General features: G+C 43.3%; 1 protein-coding gene across 3 annotated transcripts in view; it reads right to left on the bottom strand.

The window, feature by feature from the left end:
• The window catches only part of LOC139758412 (dynein axonemal intermediate chain 2-like), a 52,113-nt gene that overhangs the window by 30,893 nt on the left and 1,220 nt on the right, over nt 1–20,000 (bottom strand). For all 3 annotated transcript variants that reach the window (XR_011714817.1, XR_011714818.1, XM_071679794.1), the window contains exons 2-7: nt 18,754–18,845; nt 18,024–18,164; nt 11,988–12,149; nt 8,466–8,727; nt 6,418–6,510; nt 744–904 (exon numbers count right to left, since the gene is read on the bottom strand). Coding sequence is in view for 1 of the 3 variants with exons in the window: in XM_071679794.1 (XP_071535895.1) it covers nt 744–904; nt 6,418–6,510; nt 8,466–8,727; nt 11,988–12,149; nt 18,024–18,164; nt 18,754–18,792 (858 nt within the window). In the remaining 2 variants the exon portion in view is untranslated. The remainder of the gene's footprint in view (nt 1–743; nt 905–6,417; nt 6,511–8,465; nt 8,728–11,987; nt 12,150–18,023; nt 18,165–18,753; nt 18,846–20,000) is intronic.

Here is a 20,000-nt window from a genome sequence, read left to right as displayed (position 1 = left end):
CTGTCATTTATCAAGTGTCTAGTTCATTGTTAAGGCGATCATGGAGGGAAATTTAAGGTGAAGTACTTATTTGCCTTCTCTTACTCCCGTTTTCTCTGTACTTTTGTACTTGAGCTTCCAGTGCTGTTATTATTATTATTATTATTATTATTATTATTATTATTATTATTATTATTATTATTATTATTATTATTATTATCATTATTATTGTTATCATTATTATTTTTATTACTATCACATTATTATCATCATCATTATTATCATTATTATTGTTATCACTATCACATTATTATTGTCATTATTATTATCATTATCATTATTATCATCATTATTATTTTAATTATCATTATCATCATTGTTATTATCATTATCATTATTATTGTTATTATTATTATTATTATCATTACTATTATTATTATTATTATTATTATTATTATTATCATTATCATTATTATTATTGTTTTTATTATTACAGCTGTCATTATTATTATCATTACCATTAATACTATTATCATTATTATTACTATCATCATTATTATTACTATTGCCATTATCATTATCATCATCATTCTTATTACGCTACCTCGCAGATGCGGGAAACAGCGATTAAGTATAAAAATGAAATACAATCATTACGAAAATCGATTTATATAGTAGCTGATACGGTGGTCCGAGAGGGTAAACACCTGGGTTGGCTGTGGGCCGGCAGCCACAACCCAGGACTCGAACGTGGACCCACTCACCTGACCGTCGGTGGAGACGGTGAAGAGCTCTGAGCGGGTCTTGTGAGCCAGCCAGGCCAGGGAGGTGACCATCTGGGTGTGGCTGACGGATAGATCTGTCGACTCCACGGGTCGTGGTCCCTGCCTCACATCCCACCACGACACCTGCCCATTGCTCAGACCTTGGTGGGGATGGAGAGGGAGGAGGATGATCAGCTAGGCCGTGCTTGGGAGGTAGGGAGGGAGGATGATCAGCTAGGCCGTACTGGTGGTGTTGGGAGAGAGGGATGGAGAGGGAGGAGGATCAGCTAGGACGTGCTCGTGGTGTTGGGAGTGAGGGAGGATGATCAGGTAGGCCGTGCTCGTGGTGTTGGGAGAGAGGGAGGATGATCAGCTTGGCCGTGCTCGTGGTGTTGGGTGGGAGGGAGGGAAGGAGGATGATCAGCTTGGCCGTGCTGGTGGTGTTGGGATCGAGGGAGGTAGGGAGGATGATCAGCTAGGCCGTACTGGTGGTGTTGGGAGGTAGGGAGGGAGGGAGGATGATCAGCTAGGCCGTGCTCGTGGTGTTGGGAGTGAGGGAGGGAGGATGATCAGCTAGGCCGTGCTCGTAGTGCTGGTATAGGGACCAGCGGAGGAAGATGATTATAATAATAGCCATTTTACAGGATCAATTTGATCAGATTTTTACGGTGTTTGCTGTAAGTGTAAATCGAGTATGAAATGGCATGTAGAACAAGTGTAAATCAGGTGTAGCGTGTGTGTAAACAAGAGGTAGGGTTAGGTGTAATTCGTGTATGGCGCAGGTGTAGTTCATTGCGAGAAGAGTTGGTGTGTAATAGGTGAAGTGTAAGTGTAAATGAGGTGTAAGGTGTTTGTAAATGTGGTGTAAGTGTAAATGAGGTGTAGGGTGTTTGTAAATGTGGTGTAAGTGTAAATGAGGTGTAGGGTGTTTGTAAAAGTAATGTATGTGTAAATCTTCAGAAGGAGGATACAAAAGTAATATAATCATTTCGTTTATTGAATAATATGATCATTTCGCTTATTGAATAATGTAATCATTTCGTTTATTGAGTAATATAATCATTCGTTTATTGAATAATGTAATCATTTCGTTTATTGAATAATGTAATCATTTCGTTTATTGAGTAATATAATCATTTCGTTTATTGAATAATATAATCATTTCGTTTATTGAATAATATGATCATTTCGTTTATTGAATGATATAATCACTTCGTTTATTGAGTAATATAATCATTTCGTTTATTGAATAATATAATCATTTCGTTTATTGAATAATATAATCACTTCGTTTATTGAGTAATATAATCATTTCGTTTATTGAATAATATAATCATTTCGTTTACTGAGTAATATAACCATTTTGTTTACTGAATATGGAAGAGGCTGTGAAGTTAGCTATTAGATATATATGGAGGAAGACAGATATAGAAGACGGATACACACTAATGAGATTATTATATATTCTCAAAACTGTGTTCTCTTTGATATAGAAGAACAATTGATACAGAAGAACAAAGTGTAACACAAGCGTTTGATCTCAGCTCTTTCGTATATTACTGTGAATCTATATTCTCACAGAAAACGAGAATAGATATGTGTGTGGGGTGTACCGGGCTCAACCACCCACATCAGTAATTGCATCCCAGGTTCGAATACCAATTTATTCTCAGACTTTCTCACACTAAGGAGGTAAAGTCCGTAAACCTCTGTGTGTGTGTGTGTGGCAGAATAGTTTACACTCGTCCTCATGTGGTTTACGAGTGGTGGGTTTACACCCGAGGCATATGTGGGTACTCCGGGCTCTGGCTGCTCCAGTTTTTGTTATATTTATCAATTATTAGATAAATAAGTCGCATTCCGTGTGAATCAGACTAGCCCTGCCTTTTCGCTGCTAATCTTCATTCATTTATCAGAATTTTCAGTGTTAAGTTTGCGCAGTGGACGACACATGTTCTCAGTGTTAAGTTTGCGCAGTGGACGACACAAGTTCTCAGTGTTAAGTTTGCGCAGTGGACGACACATGTTCTTAGTGTTAAGTCTGCGCAGTGGACGACACATGTTCTCAGTGTTAAGTTTGCGCAGTGGACGACACATGTTCTCAGTGTTAAGTCTGCGCAGTGGACGACACATGTTCTCAGTGTTAAGTCTGCGCAGTGGACGACACATGTTCTCAGTGTTAAGTTTGCGCAGTGGACGACACAAGTTCTCAGTGTTAAGTCTGCGCAGTGGACGACACATGTTCTCAGTGTTAAGTCTGCGCAGTGGACGACACATGTTCTTAGTGTTAAGTCTGCGCAGTGGACGACACATGTTCTCAGTGTTAAGTTTGCGCAGTGGACGACACATGTTCTCAGTGTTAAGTCTGCGCAGTGGACGACACATGTTCTCAGTGTTAAGTTTGCGCAGTGGACGACACATGTTCTCAGTGTTATGTTTGCGCAGTGGACGACACATGTTCTCAGTGTTGTTTGCGCAGTGGACGACACATGTTGTCAGTGTTAAGTTTGCGCAGTGGACGACACATGTTCTCAGAGTTAAGTTTGCGCAATGGACGACACATGTTCTCAGTGTTAAGTTTGCGCAGTGGACGACACATGTTCTCAGTGTTAAGTTTGCGCAGTGGACGACACATGTTCTCAGTGTTAAGTTTGCGCAGTGGACGACACATGTTCTTAGTGTTAAGTCTGCGCAGTGGACGACACATGTTCTTAGTGTTAAGTTTGCGCAGTGGACGACACATGTTCTCAGTGTTAAGTCTGCGCAGTGGACGACACATGTTCTCAGTGTTAAGTCTGCGCAGTGGACGACACATGTTCTCAGTGTTAAGTTTGCGCAGTGGACGACACATGTTCTTAGTGCTAAGTTTGCGCAATGGACGACACATGTTCTCAGTGTTAAGTTTGCGCAGTGGACGACACATGTTCTCAGTGTTAAGTTTGCGCAGTGGACGACACATGTTCTCAGTGTTAAGTTTGCGCAGTGGACGACACATGTTCTCAGTGTTAAGTCTGCGCAGTGGACGACACATGTTCTCAGTGTTAAGTCTGCGCAGTGGACGACACATGTTTTCAGTGTTAAGTTTGTGCAGCGGACGACACATGTTCTCAGTGTTAAGTCTGCGCAGTCGACGACACATGTTCTCAGTGTTATGTTTGCGCAGTGGACGACACATGTTCTTAGTGTTAAGTTTGCGCAGTGGACGACACATGTTGGCAGTGTTAAGTATGCGCAGTGGACGACACATGTTGGCAAAGTGCGAGAAAATTGCAGTAGGAAATGGCACATCTTGAGTATTGGTTCGTGACTGATAAAGAAATAAAGCGTTTATCTTGTTCAATATAAAGGGTTGGAAAGGCACTCAGTTTCTGAGTGAATGGATCGAGGTGTCTTGGCTTCGTACTTAAATCCTGATCCTGTGTTGATCCTTCCTTTAGCTTTTTGTCTTTGTCACATTCATACTTCACTCCAGTCTGGCTCACATAGAAGGTGTCATAGAGGCAGTGCTCACACGACCACTCACAACCATGGTGTGTCTTTGTCGACTCAAATGGCTTATCGTCTCAATGGCGTTCGTGGAAATGGATTAGACTTGAAGGTTTTTCTTTCTAATTTTTGGACAAATGGAAAATTTATTATTAAAAATCTCAGTTTTTTGACACTTGGAAAATTTATTATTAAAATTCTCAATTTTTGGATAATTGGAAAATTTATCATTAAAATTCTCAATTTTTTGGACAAATTTAAAATTTTTCATTACAGTTCTCAATTTTTGGACAAATATATATATATATATATATATATATATATATATATATATATATATATATATATATATATACATATATATATATATTTGCAAATAATGAGTCCATCACTACTCTGCTCCTGTGTGAAGCGCAGTCTCGGAACTGCAGAAAACACAAGTATGATATCATGACACATTGCCGTTTTGTTCTGCCAAGACTTGTCAAAAACATCAGAGACCAAAATCTTGCACTTGGCCTTGAAAGAATCTAAGAGTTACCCCATACCATCCTCGCTTCCATTTTCTATCTTTGTAATAACGCCATGGAGAATAATACTCTTTGATCTTCTCAAATATCGGCGTAACGATATTTTTCTCCCGTATATTCCCGGTGGAAAATGAAAGCTGGATATGAGGAAGTTTCCCCACAAACTGTAAGTCCTCCGTGAAACTGCAGTAGGGTTTCCCTTTTTTTCCCCCAAGGGAAAAAAATATGTGTCTCAGTAGTTCAGGGGAAACTATACAAGATCTGACGATTTTTTTTTTTTTTAATTATTTTTTGATAAGCTTCAACCCTCAGCCAAGCCCAGACACCTGTTGGCTCCTTTTTCCCCCTTCGTTTTTCTTGGACTTTCACATCAAGGAATGACAAACTCTTTGTGGCAAAGTTACAACTTTGAGACAAAAAGAAATATTTAAAAGTTTGGAGAAATAAATAGATATAGATGGTATAGAAAATGACATTTCTCCAGACGACGTGAATGAATTAAAAGAAAATGGGTCTTGCGATGTCTAGGCTTCGGTCTCCCTTGACCCAAGAATGAAGGATTGCAGTCGACTGAGAATGAAGGAAGGACGCCTTTTTTATGGTCTGGAAGGAAGACAGTTTGTGAAGGTGATCTGTGTCTTCCATTCCATCCACGAAGACGACGTGGAAAGGGAAGAAAAACGAAAAGAAGAAGAAAAAATCTAAGGAGCTTTGAGGAGATGGCAACACTTGCTCGTATGTTGTTCAAAGTTGCCATAGTCGGATTTCTTCATATCTTTCAATATCTTATTTCTTCGTCTTCTTTCACTCCTTTATTGAGTCGAAATCTAACGAAAAACAAAGTTTTTTTTTAACCTGTTTCAGAAAACTAACAAGTATATCACTAAAGTTAAGTAAAGACTTTGCTAATTACCTTCTAGTTAGTTCAGTTATGTGGTTCAGTTGTTCTCTTGAGTGGTTTTCAAGGGGTAATGATCATTAGGGCTTGTAATCATACCATAATTAAATATATGTAGCACAGAAACCCAGGTTTTATACAATTAATCTAAGTTGTGTATCAAAGAGGTAAATGTGTTCCTGTATTTGTTTTTTTCGGTGATATATATATATATATATATATATATATATATATATATATATATATATATATATATATATATATATATATATATATATCATATTTTCATATGATTATAATTATAGATCTTCACCATTTATCAAAATTTATATCCTTCGCCTCATTCTGTTTATTTTCCAATAGATACCCATCAATACGTTTTCTACTTTTAGAAAACGTGAAGCCTAACTTATATAAATTGGTAACCGAATATTATCTGATAATTAACTCCTCTTGTTAATGTTTAAGAATTAGAGAGGAGAAAATAAAGGAAGGGCTAGTGAGAGGGAAGCGATAGATAGAGAAATGCGAATGAAAGATCATGTTAAAAGAGAAGGAACAAAACAGGGTGAGAGAGAGAGAGAGAGAGAGAGAGAGAGAGAGAGAGAGAGAGAGAGAGAGAGAGAGAGAGACAGACAGACAGACAGACAGACAGACAGACAGAGACAGACAGACACAGACAGACAGACAGACAGACAGAGCGAAGAAAACGATATTAATGATCGTTTTCTTTTTCTTTTTCTTTTGAGGGGGGACCCACCTGCTGCTATGACATTGCTGTCTTTGACGTTGTATTGCAGACACTGGAGCCAGGATGGGGCCAGCAACTCCAGCTCTGGGTGACTGCTGGTGTCTGTGGAGATGACACATGATTAGCTCATGATTGGTACCTGATTAGACAAGGCGTTTATGACCAGTTGATTCAGTGATTATGATAGCTAGTTCCATAGGATGAAGACTTCTGTGATTGGTTGGGACAGTGACTGATGATGAAGGTGATTGGGATGGGGAATTATGTGATTAGTTGGGGGAATTGGATGATTAGGTTGTTAACTGATGAAGAAAGCTGATTGGATGGAGAATTGAGGGATTCGTTGTTGAACTGGATGATTAATTTGGTAATTGATAAGAGAGCTGATTGGATAAAGGAGTTTGTGATTGGTTGATGAAGTAACTAGATAATTTGCTCGCTCATGATTGAGACTTATAGGTGAATGATCTCTGACTGATTAATTGATTAATGAAGTGACTTATTAATCAATGATTTGATCTCTTTGATTGGATAAATCAATCATTGATTGAGTGTTAGTTGAGTAATTGGTTTGTAATCAGTTTCCTAAGTGTGTCGATGCTTTAAAAGGTGATTAATTGAAGGGAAAAAAAAATAATCGTTCATTTCTAAGTCTATCTATCGTCTAAGTGAAGATTGAATGGTGCCACTGATAGATAAAAGATCCTATTGATAGACTGATATACCTTCAACTAGCGATCTACTGGCTTTCTGAATGATATTGTTTGATCAATTCTTATTATTCACTCATGTTATTATACTTGATCGCCGTTTCCCGCGTCAGCGAGGCAGCGCCAAGAAACAGACGAAGAACGGCCCATCCACTCATATACACATAAACGCCCATATACGCACATATACATAGATATACATATACACATCAACATGTACACTTGTACCTACATATACATACACATACACAGACTATACATATATACACATGTACACATTCATACTTGCTTGCCTTCATCCATTCCCGGCGCTACCCCACCGCACGGGAGACAGCATCGCTAACCCAAGCTTCAGCGAGGTTGTAGTTAGATAAATCGCCATATGTGTCCATGAACCACCCTATGCCTCCATGAACCACCCTATGCCTCCATGAACCACCCTATGCCTCCATGAACCACCCTATGCCTCCATGAACCACCCTATGCCTCCATGAACCACCCTATGCCTCCATGAACCACCCTATGCCTCCATGAACCACCCTATGCCTCCATGAACCACCCTATGCCTCCATGAACCACCCTATGCCTCCATGAACCACCCTATGCCTCCATGAACCACCCTATGCCTCCATGAACCACCCTATGCCTCCATGAACCACCCTATGCCTCCATGAACCACCCTATGCCTCCATGAACCACCCTATGCCTCCATGAACCACCCTATGCCTCCATGAACCACCCTATGCCTCCATGAACCACCCTATGCCTCCATGAACCACCCTATGCCTCCATGAACCACCCTATGCCTCCATGAACCACCCTATGCCTCCATGAATCACCCACGTGCTGGTGGGGCCCACTCCGCCCCCTGCCCCAGGTCACGCCCCAGGTCACGCCCTCTCTCTCTCTCTCTCTCTCTCTCTCTCTCTCTCTCTCTCTCTCTCTCTCTCTCTCTCTCTCTCTCTCTCTCTCTCTCCCGTCTATCCATATCTACCATTCATCTATGTATCTATCTATCTATCTATCTATCTATCTATCTATCTATCTATATATCTGTCTATATGTATCTATCTATCTATCTATCTATCTATCTATCTGTCTATCTATCTATCTATCTATCTGTCTATCTATCTATCTATGTATCATTGATCCATCAATCTATATATCTATCGATCGATCTATCTACCCTCTACCTATCCATCTATCTTATCTGTGTATCCATCCACCTCTCATTTACCCACTTCACCCACTTCTCAACCATCTCACAAAAAAAGGAAAAATAGAAAAATAATGAAAAAATAAGAAAAACTCACACACAACACAACACACTACCTCGCTCCTGCTTACTTATATCCCAGACGAAGGACTCCTTGGGCGTGTCCTCGCTCAAACCCATGAACCTGGAGGAGGAGTAGGCAGCAGCGATTTTATGGCCTCCCTCAGGAGCCAGTGTGAGGGAGGTGACCATACGCCCTCCGGCGTGTGGGTCACGTATCACATTCACCGTCTTGATGGGCTCTGGCTCTTCGACGATGGGGTTCTCCTTTTCGTCGAAGTACATCTCGTAGATGTCGATGGCGTTGTTCTGTCGAATGCAGTGCTCGACCCTCTGTGTGTGTGTGGGGTGTGGTGTGAGGGTGTGTGTGTGTGGGGGTGTGTGTGGTGTGAGGGTGTGGGGGTGTGTTGGGTGAGGTGTGAGGGGGTGAGGTTAGGTGTGAGGGTGTGAGGTGGGGTGAGGTTAGGTGTGGGGGTGTGAGGTGTGGGAGTGTGTGGTGTGGGGGTGTGGGGTGGTGGTGTGTGGGGGTGTGGGGTTGGGGGAGATGTGGGGTTAGGTGTGGGGTGAGGTGTGGGGGTGTGAGGGTGTGGGGATGTGTGGGGGTGTGGGGTGTGGGGTTAGGTGTGAGGGTGTGAGGTGTGGGAGTGTGTGGTGTGGGGGTGTGGGGTGGTGGTGTGTGGGGGTGTGGGGTTGGGGGAGATGTGGGGTTAGGTGTGGGGTGAGGTGTGGGGGTGTGAGGGTGTGGGGATGTGTGGGGGTGTGGGGTGTGGGGTTAGGTGTGAGGGTGTGAGGTATGGGGTGTGGGGGTGTGAGGGTGTGGGGATGTGTGGGGGTGTGGGGTGTGGGGTTAGGTGTGAGGGTGTGAGGTATGGGGTGTGGGGAGGGGTGAGGTTAGGGGTGAGGGGTGGGGGGTGGTGTGAGGTGGGGGGGTGAGGAGTGGAGTGAGGTGTGAGGTGTGGGAGTGTGGGGTGAGGGGGTGTGGGGTGTGGTGTGAGGTGTGAGGTGTGGGAGGTGAGGGAGAGAAATGATGGTTGAGATACTTCACGTCTTGGTCGTTGTGGAGGAAGGTGACCAGAATGGTCCAGCTGGTGATGATGATAATGATAATGATAATAATAATGATAATAATAATGATAATGGTAGTAATAATGATGATATTGATAATGATGAGAATAATAATGATGATAATAATGATGATAATGATAATGATGATAATAATAATGATGATAATGATAATGATGATAATAATAATTAATGATTAATGATAATGATGGTGATGATAATTGATAATAATAATAATAATGATAATAATAATAATAATAATAATAATAATAATAATTGTTGTTCGCTGATGATACAGCGCTGGTGGCTGATTCATGTGAGAAACTGCAGAAGCTGGTGACTGAGTTTGGTAAAGTGTGTGGAAGAAGAAAGTTGAGAGTAAATGTGAATAAGAGCAAGGTTATTAGGTACAGTAGGGGTGAGGGTCAAGTCAATTGGGAGGTGAGTTTGAATGGAGAAAAACTGGAGGAAGTGAAGTGTTTTAGATATCTGGGAGTGGATCTGTCAGCGGATGGAACCATGGAAGCGGAAGTGGATCATAGGGTGGGGGAGGGGGCGAAAATTTTGGGAGCCTTGAAAAATGTGTGGAAGTCGAGAACATTATCTCGGAAAGCAAAAATGGGTATGTTTGAGGGAATAGTGGTACCAACAATGCTGTATGGTTGCGAGGCGTGGGCTATGGATAGAGATGTGCGCAGGAGGATGGATGTGCTGGAAATGAGATGTTTGAGGACAATGTGTGGTGTGAGGTGGTTTGAGCGAGTAAGTAACGTAAGGGTAAGAGAGATGTGTGGAAATAAAAAGAGCGTGGTTGAGAGAGCAGAAGAGGGTGTTTTGAAATGGTTTGGGCACATGGAGAGAATGAGTGAGGAGAGATTGACCAAGAGGATATATGTGTCGGAGGTGGAGGGAACGAGGAGAAGAGGGAGACCAAATTGGAGGTGGAAAGATGGAGTGAAAAAGATTTTGTGTGATCGGGGCCTGAACATGCAGGAGGGTGAAAGGAGGGCAAGAAATAGAGTGAATTGGAGTCATGTGGTATACAGGGGTTGACGTGCTGTCAGTGGATTGAAGCAAGGCATGTGAAGCGTCTGGGGTAAACCATGGAAAGCTGTGTAGGTATGTATATTTGCGTGTGTGGACGTGTGTATGTACATGTGTATGGGGGGGGGGGGGCCATTTCTTTCGTCTGTTTCCTTGCGCTACCTCGCAAACGCGGGAGACAGCGACAAAGTATAAAAAAAAAAAAAAAAAAAAAAAAAAAAAATAATAATAATAATAATAATAATCATAATGATAATGATAATAACAATATTGATGTTAATGATAATGATAATGATAATAGTAATAATAATAATGATAATAATAATAATAGTAATAATGTAAAGAAGAAGAAGAAGAAGAAGAACCAAAATATATGTCTTACCCAAGGAGTCTATTGAACCTTGATATATATATATATATATATATATATATATATATATATATATATATATATATATATAGCCAGGAGGGTATATATATATATATATATATATATATATATATATATATATAGCCAGGATCGAACCTGGGACCCCTTGTGCAAGAGGCAGGCATGCTAACCGCTAGCCTAAGGGACTGTATAATAGGAAACAATTATTCGAAATACTAAGTACTCGAATACCCTTCGTCTCACAATGGTGAGCAACGGGGTCTATCGGTTGTTTCCAAACAGAACACATAGCCAGCTGATAGCTTTTTACCGAACCTAACTGTACAACGCGGAGTTATATGAACAGATAACACAAGACCTGATGGTCTATGACCAGGTTATCAGCTGGAGGACAGCACATGGGGAAGGACAGATAACACAAGACCTGATGGTCTATGACCAGGTTATCTGCTGGAGGACAGTACATGGGGAAGGACAGATAACACAGGATCTGATAGTCTATGACCAGGTTATCAGCTGGAGGACAGTACATGGGGAAGGACAGATAACACAAGACCTGATGGTCTATGACCAGGTTATCAGCTGGAGGACAGCACATGGGGAAGGACAGATAACACAAGACCTGATGGTCTATGGCCAGCCAATCTGCTGGAGGACAGTACATGGGGAAGGACAGATAACACAAGACCTGATGGTCTATGACCAGGTTATCTGCTGGAGAACAGTACATGGGGAAGGACAGATAACACAAGACCTGATGGTCTATGACCAGGTTATCTGCTGGAGAACAGTACATGGGGAAGGACAGATAACACAAGACCTGATGGTCTATGACCAGGTTATCAGCTGGAGGACAGCACATGGGGAAGGACAGATAACACAGGACCTGATGGTCTATGACCAGGTTATCTGCTGGAGAACAGTACATGGGAAGGACAGATAACACAAGACCTGATGGTCTATGACCACCTTATCTGCTGCAGGATTATCTGACGACCTACATTCCTAATCTATACAGATGGAGGCAAGATAATGCCTCGCCTCAAGAACGTTTGAATGAAATTATATTAGGTTTCGTGAGTGGGTCAGGCCTTACTGCACCGAGCTGTAGCATGGTGTGGATGTAGTAATCGTCCTTCTCTATCTTCTTCTTGTAGCGGATCTTTTGGTCGTCCTCTGTGATGGAGACGTCCTTGGGCCAGCCCCCCTCCGTGTGGTTCATGCCCGTACTGGCGAAGTCTATGGTCTCCGTGTTCACCTGGAGGAGGAAGAAGAAGAAGAAGAAGTCTATAGTCTCCGTGGTCACCTGGAGGAAGAAGAAGAAGAAGAAGAAGAAGAAGAAGAAGAAGTCTATGGTCTCCGTGTTCACCTGGAGGAGGAAGTAGAAGAAGAAGAAGAAGTCTATGGTCTCCATGTTCACCTGGAGGAGGAAGAAGGAGAAGAAGAAGAAGAAGAAGAAGAAGAAGAAGAAGAAGAAGAAGTCTATGGTCTTCGTGTTCACCTGGAGGAGGAAGAAGAAGAAGAAGAAGAAGAAGAAGACTATGGTCTCCATGTTCACCTGGAGGAGGAAGAAGAAGAAGAAGAAGAAGAAGTCTATGGTCTCCATGTTCACCTGGAGGAGGAGGAGGAAGAAGAAAAAGAAGAAGAGGGAAGTAGGCTACATTGATCTTTTGGCCACGACGTATTGACCAGCCGTTGGCTTCGATCTAACCTTTACCCTAAGGGTCGGGTTGAAGGCCCTCAAGGGCCCTTGGCTAAGGCTAGGTGAGAGAGTTCAGGGGATAACCTAACCCAAAGGGCGTACCGTCTTGCTCCAGGGTCAAATCCTTTTTTTTCTTCAAGTGGTCCACAACCCACCCCACGTCACAACCCCGTGTTTGACCTCGGGCGATGGGTCAACACCATCCTAGGTCATCCTAGGTACACGTATAAGACATGGTAACAAAGCGGTAGGAGGAAAGGTTATGAGGTGGATACAAGAATACTGTGGGAAAGCAGTGCAAAAAAAAGAAAGAAAAAAATAATAAGATAATCATAGCGACTGTTCTCTCTCTCTCTCTCTCTCTCTCTCTCTCTCTCTCTCTCTCTCTCTCTCTCTCTCTCTCTCTCTCTCTCTCTCTCTCTCTCTCTCTCGTCAACAGAGCCTCCTCCTCCTCCTCCTCCTCTTCCTCACATCATGCCATTCTTCCCTCCTGTCCTCACACACACACTATCTCATCTCTCTCTCTCTCTCTCTCTCTCTCTCTCTCTCTCTCTCTCTCTCTCTCTCTCTCTCTCTCTCTCTCTCTCTCTCTCTCTCTCTCTCTCTCTCTCACTCGTCAACAGAGCCTCCTCCTCCTCATCTTCCTCACATCATGCCATTCTTCCCTCCTGTCCTCACACACACACACACACACACACACACACACACACACACACACTATCTCATCTCACTCATATACTATCTTCTCTCTCTCTCTCTCTCTCTCTCTCTCTCTCTCTCTCTCTCTCTCTCTCTCTCTCTCTCTCTCTCTCTCTCTCTCTCTCACTCGTCAACAGAGCCTCCTCCTCTTCCTCACATCATGCCATTCTTCCCTCCTGTCCTCACACACACACACACACACACACACACACACACACTATCTCATCTCACTCATATACTATCTTCTCTCTCTCTCTCTCTCTCTCTCTCTCTCTCTCTCTCTCTCTCTCTCTCTCTCTCTCTCTCTCTCTCTCTCTCTCTCTCTTTCACTCGTCAACAGAGCCTCCTCCTCCTCACATCATGCCATTCTTCCCTCCTGTCCTCACACACACACACACACTATCTCATCTCACTCATATATTATCTTTTCTCTCTCTCTCTCTCTCTCTCTCTCTCTCTCTCTCTCTCTCTCTCTCTCTCTCTCTCTCTCTCTCTCTCTCTCTCTCACTCGTCAACAGAGCCTCCTCCTCTTCCTCACATCATGCCATTCTTCCCTCCTGTCCTCACACACACACACACACACTACCTCATCTCACCCATATATATTATCTTTTTTTCTCTCTCCTCCCCTTTATTTTCTGCCTCACTTGCCACTGAAGCAAGAGTACCTGGGAAAACTCTCATTTATCACGACCTAATTACCTCAACATTTTTCCCCTCTCGTCTTTGTCTGGATATAGCAACATCCCCATTAGCGTGATGGGAAAGAGATTAAGTGGAAGAGATTCTCTTTAAAGGGACGGACGGACTGGCTCTGTGGCACGTATGAAGCAGTGAGGCAATGTTTCACGAGGCCTCAAAGTGGCAAATGAACACGCTTCATCTGTCGGGAGTTGAGGGCGTAGGCGTGTCTGGCAGTGAGGAGAGGTTCGTACTGCCAATTGAACCTGTTTCACTGGCTGTGAAGCAAGCTTGGCAATACACTAATTTCACTGGATATGGACCAGTTTCAGTGGATATGAACCAGTTTCTCGATATGATCCAGTTTCACTGGATCTGAACCACTTTCACTGGATATGAACCAATTTCACTGGATATGAACCAATTTCACTGGATCTGAACCAATTTCACTAGATATGAACCAGTTTCACTCCATGTGAAGCAAGGTTCATCGTACACTAATTCCACTGGATATGAACCAGTTTTACTGCGTATGAAGCAGGCTTCGCCGTACACTAATTCCACTGGATATGAACCAGTTTTACTGCGTGTGAATCCTGCTGTGTCATGAACCCGTTTCCCCCGGCCATGGAAGAAGCTTCGTCATGAAGCAGATCCACTGGACATCAACAAGTTTCAGTGGAAGCGTCACTGGATATATGAAGCAGACCTCGTCTTGAACCAGCTTCACTGGATATATGAAGCAGACCTCGTCTTGAACCAGCTTCACTGGATATATGAAGCAGACCTCGTCTTGAACCAGCTTCACTGGATATATGAAGCAGACCTCGTCTTGAACCAGCTTCACTGGATATATGAAGCAGACCTCGTCTTGAACCAGCTTCACTGGATATATGAAGCAGACCTCGTCTTGAAGCAGCTTCACTGGATCAGCTCAATACATTGCCACGAATTCACGACACTGTGTCGTGGGATGCGAACCCCCATCGCACTGGGTAATCCCAGATATGTGTTCGAACCAACCAGGTGTCCCAGGACGTGAAGCCAGCGTGACCCAGTGTGTAGAGATGTCCCAACTGTGGGGGATTCTTCGTCCCGTGAACCGCGTACGTTCGTCAGTGTGTGTCTCTCTTGTTCGTATATATCTTTATTGTTCGTAAGTTGTGGTACTAACAACCACCACATGTGTGTGCCTCTCACAACCACACGTCTGTACCTACCACAATCACACGTCTGTACCTACCACAATCACACGTCTGTACCTACCACAATCACAGGTCTGTACCTACCACAATCATAGGTCTATTCCACATGACCCCACTTCTCCACAACCACACATCTGTTCCTACCACAGTCACACGTCTGTACCTACCACAATCACAGGTCTGTACCTACCACAATCATAGGTCTATTCCACATGACCCCACTTCTCCACAACCACACATCTGTTCCTACCACAGTCACACGTCTGTACCTACCACAATCACACGTCTGTACCTACCACAACCACACGTCTGTACCTACCACAATCACAGGTCTGTACCTACCACAATCACAGGTCTATTCCACATGACCCCACTTCTCCACAACCACACATCTGTTCCTACCACAGTCACACGTCTGTACCTACCACAATCACACGTCTGTACCTACCACAACCACACGTCTGTACCTACCACAATCACAGGTCTGTACCTACCACAATCACAGGTCTATTCCACATGACCCCACTTCTCCACAACCACACATCTGTTCCTACCACAGTCACACGTCTGTACCTACCACAATCACAGGTCTGTACCTACCACAATCATAGGTCTATTCCACATGACCCCACTTCTCCACAACCACACATCTGTTCCTACCACAGTCACACGTCTGTACCTACCACAACCACAGGTCTGTACCTACCCCAATCACACGTCTGTACCTACCACAATCACACGTCTGTACCTACCACAATCACACGTCTGTACCTACCACGATCACACGCCTAGGTACCTACCACAACTACACGTCTGTACCTACCACAACCACACGTCTGTACCTACCACAACCTCAAGTCTGTACCTACCACAACCTCACGTCTGTACCTACCACAACCACACGTCTGTACCTACCACAACCACAGAACTCCTCCTACCACAACCACACGTCTGTACCTACCATAATCACATGTCTGTTCTACCACAACCACACGTCTGTACCTACCACAACCACATGTCTGTACCTACCACAATCACACGTCTGTACCTACCACAGCCACACGTCTGTACCTACCACAATCACACGTCTGTACCTACCACAACCATACGTCTGTACCTACCACAACCACACGTCTGTACCTACCACAACCAAAGGTCTCCACCTACCACAACCACACGTCTGTACCTACCACAACCAAAGGTCTCCACCTACCACAACCACACGTCTGTATCTACCACAACCACACGTCTGTACCTACAGACAGGGAACTAGAGAAACAGAAAAGACAGAAACCAACAAACAGGGAACTAGAGAAACAGAAAAAGCAGAGGCTAACAGACAGGGAACTAGAGAAACAGAAAAAACAGAGACTAACAAACAGGGAACTAGACAAACAGAAAAAAACAGAGACTAACAGACAGAGAACTAGAGAAACAGAAAAGACAGAAACTAACAGACAGGGAACTAGTGAAACAGAAAAAGCAGAGGCTAACAGACAGGGAACTAGAGAGACACAGAAAAGACAGAAACCAACAAACAGGGAACTAGAGAGAAACAGAAAAAAACAGAGACTAACAGACAGGGAACTAGAGAAACAGAAGAGACAGAGACGAACAGACAGGGAACTAGAGAAACAGAAGAGACAGAGACGAACAGACAGGGAACTAGAGAAACAGAAGAGACAGAGACGAACAGACAGGGAACTAGAGAGACAGAAAAAAACAGACTAACAGACAGGGGACAATTGGAAGTAAACAGAAACATTAGCAACAGAAAAATTCTAACCCCATAAACCTTTTCGGTCATTTCACAACTGTATATTTTTCTCCCCCCCCATTTTTCTCTTTCTTTTTGACCCACATATCTCCAGCCTCGGGGGCAACATCCGACCCTTTTTATATGTATTTTATATGTATTTTTTTTCTTCTTCGTTGGGACTTGGAGAATATTGCCCCTGTGTGGGTCATACAGAGCAGCGCATCACTCGCCCCAGCTTGGTACAGTGCTATATATATATATATATATATATATATATATATATATATATATGCTTGAGAAGTAAGATGAAAAGTTATAGAGAGAGACAGAGAGAGACAGAGAGAGAGAGAGAAGGGAGGGAGAGAGAGAGAATCTCTCTCTGCCACACTCACCCCATTACAACCCTCTCTCTCTCTCTCTCTCTCTCTCTCTCTCTCTCTCTCTCTCTCTCTCTCTCTCTCTCTCTCTCTCTCTCTCTCTCTCTCACACACACACCCACACACACACCCACATACCTTCCACATACCATCCCACAACCTCCCTCCCTCCCACTTTCCCCCCTACCTCCCCATTCCCCCCATTCCCCATTCCCCCCATTCCCCATTCACACACACACACACACACACACACACACACACACACACACACACCCACCCACATACCTTCCACATACCATCCCACAACCTCCCTCCCTCCCACTTTCCCCCCTACCTCCCCATTCCCCCATTCCCCATTCCCCATTCCCCCCATTCACACACACACACCCACATACCTTCCACATACCATCCCACAACCTCCCTCCCTCCCACTTTCCCCCCTACCTCCCCATTCCCCCCATTCCCCATTCCCCCCATTCCCCATTCACACACACACACACACACACACACATACCTTCCACATACCATCCCACAACCTCCCTCCCTCCCACTTTCCCCCCTACCTCCCCATTCCCCCATTCCCCATTCCCCATTCCCCCCATTCACACACACACACCCACATACCTTCCACATACCATCCCACAACCTCCCTCCCTCCCACTTTCCCCCCCTACCTCCCCATTCCCCATTCCCCCCATTCCCCCCATACCTCATGCTGGGACATGCTGGGCACGGCTTGCACAGCGGCGTCCTGGGTGGGGATAGCCACGTACTGCTCCAGCAGGCTCGGGTCTGGACGTAGCGAGAGCAACAGCTTCGCCGGGTCCTTGTGAAACCTGGCGCTGCGCCCCTGTCCACCAGGGGAGGGAAACGAGGAATGTGTCATGAGTCAGAGGGTGAAGTGGGAGGGGAGGGAAGGGAAGGGGAGGGAAGGGAGGGTGGAAGGGTGGAAGGGAGGGTGGGAGAGAGAGAGAGAGAGAGAGAGAGAGAGAGAGAGAGAGAGAGAGAGAGAGAGAGGAGGGGTAACAAAAGGATGCCATACTGGAAAAATATGATCACAAAAGGATGCCATACTGGAAAGATAAATCACAAAAGGGTACCATAGTGGAAAAAATAATCACAAAAGGGCGCCATACTGGAAAAATATTATCAGAAAAGGGTGCCATACTGGAAAAATATAATCACAAAAGGATACCATACTGGAAAAATATAATCACAAAAGGATACCATACTGGAAAAATATAATCAGAAAAGGGCGCCATACTGGAAAAAATATAATCAGAAAAGGGCGCCATACTGGAAAAATATCATCACAAAAGGGCGCCATACTGGAAAAATATAATCACAAAAGGATGCCATACTGGAAAAAAAGAAAAATTATTACAATAGAGTCCCATACTGGACAAAAATCATTACAAAATCACATCCACATCAAATACCTTTAACTCGGATTCCTTTTTCCTGAATACTACAGCCATCTTCCCTGGCTATGACTCAAAGGCTCTGGGACGTCAAGGGTGAACCATCACATCTGGGAAAGAGGAAAGGGAAAATAATCATCTCAGAACTGAGGAAAGGGAAAAATAATCATCTCAGAACTGAGGAAAGGAAAAATAATCATCTCAGAACTGAGGAAAGGGAAAAATAATCATCTCAGAACTGAGGAAAGGGAAAATAATCATCTCAGAACTGAGGAAAGGGAAAATAATCATCTCAGAACTGAGGAAAGGGAAAATAATCATCTCAGAACTGAGGAAAGAGAAAATAATCATCTCAGAACTGAGGAAAGGGAAAATAATCATCTCAGAACTGAGGAAAGGGAAAAATAATCATCTCAGAACTGAGGAAAGGGAAAAATAATCATCTCAGAACTGAGGAAAGGGAAAATAATCATCTCAGAACTGAGGAAAGGGAAAAATAATCATCTCAGAACTGAGGAAAGGGAAAATAATCATCTTAGAACTGAGGAGGAAAAAAATAAATGTAATTAAGAAAATTGGATTAGAAATGGAGAAAATGAAGTTAAGGTAAAGAAAGTCATTTTTCATTGTGACAAAGAAGCATCTTGTAAGATTTGAAAGAAAAAAAAAAAGTGTAACGACTTAATTAGAATGATATGGGAGTGTCAAGTATTATGAGGAAACTGATGAGTGTAGGGATTAGATAAAACTTTTTATGTGGGTAAGAACTTCCGTAGAAAACGGAGACGTTATGAGCCATCAGTGGGGGAAACGAGCTTTACGGGGAAAAAGGAAAAAAAAAAAAGAATCTTTGAGAAATCTGAGGAGGAAAAGGAAGGGTGTTGGAAGCGTTTCACAGAAAACCAGAGAGGGTTGGAGTACTTTCATAGAAAATGGAGATGACTAACAAGAGATTCTCTCTCTCTCTCTCTCTCTCTCTCTCTCTCTCTCTCTCTCTCTCTCTCTCTCTCTCTACTAAATGGCAAATGCCATTTCATGTCTATAAATGTCAGCTATTACAGGTAGGAAACCTACCCAAAAAAAAATGTGATTATGAACTGATGGGCCACAAGATAAAGGACGCTTCTAGTGTGAGAGATCTTTGAGGTCACTGTCTTCAGTAACGTCATAGTCTCCCAGCATTGCAATGAAGTTGCCAAGAATGTAAATAGAATGTTAGGATTTATCAACAGAAACTTTACGTACAAAAGCAAGGATGTGATATT

Source organism: Panulirus ornatus, chromosome 30 (assembly GCF_036320965.1).
Source record: "Panulirus ornatus isolate Po-2019 chromosome 30, ASM3632096v1, whole genome shotgun sequence".
In the NCBI taxonomy this organism is placed as follows: Eukaryota; Metazoa; Arthropoda; class Malacostraca; order Decapoda; family Palinuridae; genus Panulirus; species Panulirus ornatus.
This window is presented reverse-complemented; position numbering and strand designations above follow the sequence as displayed.